Below are 8,462 nucleotides of genomic sequence, written 5' to 3'. Positions count from 1 at the left end.
TCTTTTGAAACCCCAATTTGACAAGGGTTCTTGAAAATGCAAGGATTTTTTTAGTTTTTTTAAAGCAAAAAACTTACAAGGGGAATTTTTTTTTTCCAACAACTTTTTAAAACTTTTTGCAAAGAAGATGAATTTAAATGTTCCTCAATTGCAAAAGTTTTCGGCGGGTTGCCAAAAACTACCAGTTTTCGATACTTTTTTTCGCGGCAACAGCACCGCATTTGCTTCAAGGTGGGGGGGAAAGTACCAGCTTTGAAGTCCAGAAGAAATTGGGCCTGTTTTTTTATTCCGTCCCCCGTCCGCTGGAAAAAAAAAAATGGAGGGCAAAGGGTTTTGGTTTTTAATTCGTTGGGAGGCAAAGTGGCAAGATAAAAGCTTAGAGAAAATAATTCATTTTCCAAAAGGTTTTGCAAGAAAAAGAGACTTTAATTTAATGCTCGATTTTGAAAATTCGCAAAAAACAAATCAAACAAATTTTTTTGCCCTTGGGAAAGCCGCCAAAATTTTATTTATCATTTTAATTTTTTTTTTTAAAATTTAATTTCTAAATTTTTAATGTTTTGTTTTTTTAAAGAATTTTGGCCATTAATTGACAAATACAAATGGGGTTGGGGGGCCAAAAGGCTTTTTTTTTTTAAGGGTTGCACCACCCATTAAAACAACCCTCTAGAATTTTTCCGCCCTGCTTTGCCCTGAGGAAAAAAAATGTTAGAAAAGGAAGAGGAAGTGAAACGGTAAATCGAAAGTGAAATTATCAAAGAAAGTTAAGAAGTTGAATTTTGGTTTTTTTTGAGAAAGAAAAAAGAAAAAACGTGAAATAAAAACTTCATTTAATAAAGCTAATTAGTTTGCTGCCCAGCGGAAAAGAGTTTTTTCTTCCTTTTTTTTCATTTTAAACGTGCAGCTTTAGGGCCCTAAAATTCTTTTAATTCAAAAACAAACGAGAAACCAAAAGAGAACGGCCCCCTTTTATGAAAAGTTGCCTTGTTTTAAATTAATTTTTAAGGTTTGTTACAAGAGAGTGTTTTTTTTTGGTTTTTTTTGGGAATCAACAAATAATTTTTTTCAATTAGAAAAGAAAAATTGGGACAAGCAAAACAAAAACAATTGAAGGGCCGCTTTAACACAAAATCTTCAAATTTGGTTGGTTGCGCTTGTTTGTGCCCAAACAACTTCCTAAAAACTAAAGCACACAGTGGCAAGAAAGGATGTTGTCAAGGAAATCCATAGCAAAAATAACAAAACTAATTTTAGTAAATGCTTTTTCCAAATCTTTTATTTGCCTTTCCAAAATTTTTCTTAGCAAAAGATCTCAAACTAATCAGGCTTGGAAAGAGCAACGTTTTGCATAATAAAATTTTAATGCAAATGTTTATTTTTCTGACTGAACATGGTTGCAACAAACACTGGATTTTTTCAACGCATTTGTGAAAAGAAAAAAAAAAAACACGAAAAACGCAAAAGCCCTTTGCAAGCGAAAATTGAAAAAAGTTTTCATTTATCTTTTTGCCTTAGACTGGAAAAAGAACCACGCCTTTTTAATCTAACAAAACAGCCTTGTTTTTATGGGTTTTTTTTTATTTTTTTACAAAACAACAATAGATTCCACATCTTTGCAGCAATTTTCTATTTTGCCGGCTGTTAAGCTTCATTTATTTTTTCCCTTTGCAAAGCTTTTTGGTTGAAAATTTAACCTATCTTAATGCAACTGCAAAAAGAAATTTTTTGGTTTTTTCTTGCACAAGGCCTGGTTAGCCCAGTCAACCTTGTACCCTGTTTTGCAGCTTTTCCAAGCCCCTCCCCATTCTACATTCCGCCTTGCTTGAAGCTTTCCTTTCTCTTTGACTTTTTTTTGTTTTTTTTTTTTTTTTCTTTGAAAATTGTTGGCCCACCTCCTTTGGAGGCAAAAAAACTGAACCTGGTTTCCCCCTGTTTTTCCGGCCTTTTTTTTTGCGCTTTGAGCGGCTGGGTTTTTTAAGACACAATTGTTCCACCCTCCCTTTCAACAAACTCTGCAGGAAAAGCCCTATTGCCCTGGATTGAAAAAAAAAACTTTCAAGGGTTTTTTTTTTAATTCCCTTGGGCCTTTTTAAAACTCTTCCTCTTCCACTCTCAAATACAAATTCAAACCAAATTTTTGTCTTGAAAAACACCAAATCCAAATCAACTTGTTTTAAAATTCTAGGGAAAAGTGGGGGCATCAAAATCCATCGGTTTTTTAATTAATCTTGAATCCTTAACCTTTTTCCCTATGCAAATAAAAAAATCAAATTTTGCGAAGAGTTAATCCAAATGATTTCCTGAACAATATGCAGCGCTGGCATCGTTTTGGCCTCGATCTTTTTTTGGCGACGCCACTTTACAATCAAATTCATGCACGCGTTAATTACAAGAAAGCAAGACCTTTTTTTTTTTGAGCCTTTCCAACCAGAACAAAAAAAAACTGCTTTGCTCTGGCCACAGTTTTTTTTGAAAGGCAATTGGAAAAGAAAAATTGCGAACCAGCCCTGACCTTCGTCAAACCTCTGGCATTTCTTTTTTCTGCCTGCCAACTCCCTATTTCTCTCCTTCTGACTGTGCTCAACTTTTCCCTTTTGCATGGTCTTTTGTACCATCTTTTCTCTTCTCAGTTCGACATTCTGACATAAAGTGTTTATCACAACTGCACATCACTGTACTTTCGTTTATTTGGACTTACATCAGTCTTGCACACAACAGGAGTCTGCTAATCCCGGTGTCTAGTCCACTGGTGTGAGACACAGTGTATCTGAGTCCCTACCAGAGATAGGACACATGAGCCAGGCCTCGTGTGCCTTTTTGTTAATGCACTCAGGGCTTCCCCTGGCACAGGAACAGAGGCTTTCGCTAATATCAAAGCAGTCTCTTGATGCGGATTTGTGAAACACCCGGGAGCTGCAGGGCCAAAGTCCTCAGTTCAACGATAGAAGGGAGATTTAAGAAAAGTTATTAAATGGCAGTAATGTGTGTGGGTGTGGATGTGTGTGTGTGTGTGTGTGTGTGTGTGTGTGTGTGTGGTTCATAAACAGATAACTAACAAGTGACTAATTTATTGTGACTTTCATCTAGATCTTTTATCCAGGAGATAGCTGCTAGTTTTAGTGAAAGCCATTAAAAACGTCCTCTATGCTTTTGATTATTTCTGATTTGTGGTGGCTCCTTGATGGGAAAGTCATTATAAATTTGACCACTGGTGGTGCTGTGGAGCAATTATTTTGATGAGTGTCTTTTTCCCACTAGTCATTGGAATTTTGGCTCTTTTTAGTGATCCAGATCATTTGACTCAGGTTGTGTAATAAGAGCCGGCTCTTACGGCTCACAAACGGCTCTTCATTTACCACTTCTGGCTTTTATTTTTCAGCAAAATTATGCCAATAGCCAAATTTAGCAATATTTTGTCCTATGATTGGTATGTGTGCACTATATCACTTAAATTTAACCAATTTACCAAACAATTTTCCAGAATAACATAATTTTTACATTATGCTTGGTATTTATATTGAGCTATGTTTTGTTTGTTGGCGACCAGTGCAACCACTGACAGTAGCAACATACAGAAGTCTAACCATACTTGTGTCTTTAAGTTATACATTAAGCACACACACGGCTGCTGACTGCATCATGTGGCAGTTGTTGCAAATGTTTGGTGGGAAGAAGATGGTAAGAATGAACTGAGTAGATTTACATTATGATTAATCTGCATTATGCTAAAGAGATTTGCAATATGAATATACAGGAAAAAAGGTGTGAGCATGCAGCTAGTTTAACCCATTTTGATCTTAAAATATTAATTAGTTATGCTAATAATATATGCTAATGTTTAAATCATAGGCCTTCCATCCCATAAGGTTGTTTTGCAATGAAAATATTTTTCACTACTCTAATAAATAGGACAGACAAGCTTTATTTTAACAAGATTAAAAGTCAATAACACTGCGTACAGTTGACAAACAATCAATATAATTTGACACTATGTTTGAGAACAAGACATTTTGTTTTCATTTAATTTATTTCAGCGCTTTGATTTAGAACGGTGAGCAGACCGTTTCACTGGACCTGCTTAGTAGGTGTCCTACATCAGGAATTAATGGGCACTCTGTAGCTAATCAAAATTGAGTATTCACCCATGGTACATCCATGGGTATAACAGCTATAAATACTGCCATGTTATCATCTTATCATCTAACAGTCGCTCATTAACATATCCAGCAGACACAGAGCAACATGAGCATTCACTAGGTGTTTCAGGGTTAGGGTTTCAACCTGAAGTCCAGTAGAACCCACCGCATTACCATCGAATGACTTAACTTTGCTGTTACTTAAGTTGGCTTGTCTCACAGAGGCTTATGTTTGACCTGAGGAAAAGAAAGTTGTTCCTGAAGTCTGCTGTTCTGTGGCCCTCACTGTGGGATGCTGGTTGAACTGAGGCTCCGGCCCTCTGAAAAGAGACTCACTGACTCGTATGCTCATATTAATGCCCCGAGTGCTTTTGTCCGCTCTGCTCCACAGATCTTGAAGAGTGCGCAAGTCAACTGTCTTTGTCGTCTGTGTTTGCTATGAACTCCAGCCTCTCCAAATGTCATCCTGAATCAGCCTCTGCTGCAGTGCTTTGTACATGAGTCAAGCTGTCTCATCCCATTGCAGTCGTCTCTGTCTCTGTGGTGGAGCACATGTGACATTTTAACTAGAGTGTTTTTTCTGGTGTGCAGAGGAGAACGAGCTGCTGTTCTCAGTTTTCTCAGCTGTGGCGTAATAGGTTGCACAATCAGGACAATTTAATGTCCATTTTAGAGGTCACAAGGCCATTTAAAGAGTGGGAAAAAATACTTTCTACTTACTGTTTTTTTTATTACAAAATGAACAAGAGTGGACAAACACAACATGAAGCACCCCTAGCCCTGCAGAGGACATGAGTGCTTCTAAATATTCAGTGTTTTCTGTCTCTAAATGGCCTCTAGATGGATGTGGTAATATGACCCTGAATGAATGTATATGATGTGAGTCACTTTCTGTGGCCATGACGTACTTTATAACGTCAGTCTATAAAGTCCTTTTTTTCTTTCCTCTTATAGAGTTCCTGCCCTCCCAGTAAAGAACCTGACTGGATCTGGACCAGTGCACCCAGCACTAGCAGGTTAGATAACATTCATTGTACAGCACCTGCAAAAACAACTATGAAAAAAGTCATTTTTGTATTTAAAGTAAAATGTCATGCTCATATTGATCTTGAAAGAAATTTACAATCAGTGCTTTTTCCACTTCTTCGTTTGTGTGTATGTGTGTGTGTGTTGTACATATGCATCAGGTATGACAGGTATCCTGATGTGCGCTGCAGGTCTGCCGGTTTGCCTGACTCGGGCCCCCAAGCCCATTCTGCACCCGCCACCCATCAACAAGAGTGACATGAAGCCTGTGCCAGGGATCAACGGCATGCGCCGCAAAACCAAGAAAAAGCACCTGAGGAGAGGTAAGATGGAGGGAATTCAATTATATGAAAACAAAGTGGAAATGCTGTCATTGTATTTGTATAGTGTGTTTGTGAATACAAAATGAAATGCATTGAGGAGAGGAATAGACCAACCACTGATAGTCAGCAGACTTTCTCTGTCCTGCCAAGCTTTGCAGGATGTTTCCGTATCAGCTGTCTCTAAGTCTGTTGTTTAGTGTGCAAAAAAACCCAAAGCTGTTTTTGTTGTGATCAAGGAGCTGTAATTGTTCTTTAAATGCCTCCCATTTAAGCTCTATAAAGGTGTTACAATAAATCTAACCTCACCCAAGGTTGCTGAAAGCATTCGTGTACCCTTTTAAAAACAAAATGCTGCTATTAAATGTAATGATAATTGCCAGTTCAGATTTATGAGCAAATGTGGTGAAAGTGTTACTGTAACCATTTTATAGATGTGACATTATGTGCAGATTGACAGAGGCAGTTGTAAGGAAAGTAATTAACAAGGGACTGTTGCACTGAGCTGATTTGCGAGGGGTTTTGGTGTTTAGTTGGGCGGCTTTGGGCCCGAATAAGTGCTGGTCGATGGAAGCCGTGGAAACCAGCCTCCCAAGGGACTTTTTGTCCTAATTGATCAGTGAGGCTGTTGGGTTTCCATCCCTGCACTGTGATTGTCCTGTTCAACCCTTTAGAGCTCTCCATTACTTACTGGTAGGGAGATGATGCAGCAGAACTTTATTTTACGGGCCCCTAGTTTCCTATAATTTACTTGGAAGAAAATGATATGTGATTGTAAATGTACAGGAAGGGTCAGATTTATAGATTATACCGATTAAAGTATGTAACAGTATTAATTATAGGAAAAATGGAGATTTAACATTACATAGGCACAGCGATGGTTGAAGCGAAATGCTAATGTCAGCATGCTAAGATGATAGACCGATGCCCTACAGCCATGCAGAAACTGGAACTTTGTCTCTATTTAAATTGTATTTTCAGTGTCATTGCGATGTGAACATGCTCGATGAACACATGGGAAAAGAAATGCAATGAATCACAAAGATAATTTTATTTAGAGATGGGTGCAGAAACCAGGTATTAAACAGGCCCCAGAGCTAAAGAGCATAGTATTTATTGTCCTTAATTATGCACACAGTTCATGACAACTGTACTGGACCAAAATAGAGACCAAACAAATAGGTCTTTTTTTTGTATCTGTAAATATGTATATTTCTGCTGTAAAGTTAGGGCCTTTTAATATGGAGCCTTATGGAGATCACTCACTTCTGTAGCCAGACTCAAGTTACTTCTGTATTGGCTTCATTTGCAAGCCACGGAGGTTGCCACTTAATTTTTCCCCATAATTAGCGCCAAATTACACAGTTCTTTATGGATCTTTAAAATGTGTTACCGTGACACTGCAGGTTGAGGAACGATGCAGCAGACAGACTTGTACTCAGAGATACTGGAGGGCTGGGAAGGGAATGGAGATGGATTTTTCTCGTGCAGGGAGATTTGGGCTTATCCCGCTCTGCTTTCTGTACAGAAAAAGGTCAGAGGCTTTTGATCCGGCTAATGAAGCCATCAAATAGCAACAGCATAAAATGTTTAATTGAGTCTCTTCTGTCTCCCTCCTCCTTTTCCCTGTTTTCTCTCCTCCCTCGCTTCATAACTCTCTGCCTCCTTTGTCTTCCCTAACCTTTATACCGTATACATTTTTTTTGCTCAGTCTGTCACTTTCCACTCCTCTCCCTCCCTCTGTTCGCTGGCTGTCCCTCAAATGAACAAACAAAAGGCTCTGGGGGAAAAGAGGTTGCCTGTAAGCGTATTAGGGGTGTAAGCTGTGGGTGCGCTCTCAGCCATGCTAGCCTGGTTGCACACAGGGATTATCAGAGAATGCGGGAAAGGCTGGTTGTTATGTGCCAGTTTGAAGGTGACCTCCTCTTCAACATCACAGACAACACGCTCAATTCACGTGCACGCTCACACTCTCTTATCAGCAAAAAGTGAGGCTCGCCCAGGCCAGAGTGGCCTCTGAAACTGATGGAAGTTTGTCATCCGTCAAGATGTAGCTGTTATTCTCTTGTGTTAAAATGACAAGCAAATGCCATCCAGTGGTCTGTCTTGCTTTTTGTTCATACTTACTCGCGGTGTGTGGGTGTAAGTAAGTGGCAAGTTTTGCTTTTCTTTGATGGTCATCTCATCTCTCTTATGATTTATTCTGTGACAAGGGAAAAACCCAGAGGATGTGGTGCGAAGATACACAGAGAAGATTAAAGTGGTACCAGATGAGGTAAGAAAAGCACACAAAAGTTTTGTGCCCACCAAGAGATGCACTCTGTCACCGTTTGATGCCCTAACCAAGTGTGAAAGTCTCATAGGTACACAGTCATGTAGAATGGCAGATGAAGTATTTTGCTTGGCTATTCCAGGACTGTACCATCTGCATGGAGAGGCTGGTCATGTCATCAGGCTATGAAGGCGTCCTGCAGCACAAAGGCATCAAGCCAGAGCTGGTGGGCAAACTTGGCAAGTGTGGGCACATGTACCATCTGCTGTGCCTGGTGGCCATGTACAACAATGGCAATAAGGTGGGTAAAAGCTTGTGAGCCAGACGTTGTTATGATGTCACTCTAGGCTCATATTATAAACCCGCTAGGTCTTACAGCTTGACTGGATTGAATGGCATTGGCAGATGATCAGGCTTCAATATTGTCACACACAGATGGGGATCTTACATTGTTTCAGTCATATCAGCCTTGACAGCACAATATTTTGTAAAATCATTAGAAATTCTGCTCACTTCGGTTTACTTGCATGAGCTACAAATGTACCGCTTGCTGATGCAGAAGAGGCAAATACAAGAAGATTTAATGAGCTGCCATCAGTGTTACATTAACAGCAGTAGTTGGTCTAATGATCAAATCAGTCCAAGAATTTGTGTTAAACACACACATTATCATTACATTATCACACAAATAGCAAAAATCCTATTTAC

At 39.1% G+C, this 8,462-nt stretch overlaps 1 protein-coding gene across 2 annotated transcripts in view; it reads left to right on the top strand.

Moving 5' to 3' along the window:
- Positions 1 to 8,462, top strand: part of dtx1 (deltex 1, E3 ubiquitin ligase) — a 53,565-nt gene that overhangs the window by 37,987 nt on the left and 7,116 nt on the right. For both annotated transcript variants that reach the window (XM_035658379.1, XM_035658380.1), the window contains exons 4-7: positions 5,091 to 5,152; positions 5,324 to 5,485; positions 7,696 to 7,757; positions 7,897 to 8,055. In XM_035658379.1, the coding sequence (XP_035514272.1) occupies positions 5,091 to 5,152; positions 5,324 to 5,485; positions 7,696 to 7,757; positions 7,897 to 8,055 (445 nt within the window). The remainder of the gene's footprint in view (positions 1 to 5,090; positions 5,153 to 5,323; positions 5,486 to 7,695; positions 7,758 to 7,896; positions 8,056 to 8,462) is intronic.

This window comes from Morone saxatilis, unplaced genomic scaffold (assembly GCF_004916995.1).
Source record: "Morone saxatilis isolate NCDOM2014 unplaced genomic scaffold, NCSU_SB_2.0 Contig16, whole genome shotgun sequence".
In the NCBI taxonomy this organism is placed as follows: domain Eukaryota; kingdom Metazoa; phylum Chordata; class Actinopteri; family Moronidae; genus Morone; species Morone saxatilis.
The sequence above is the reverse complement of the archived record's forward strand: the minus strand, read 5'-3'. Positions and strand labels throughout refer to the sequence as shown.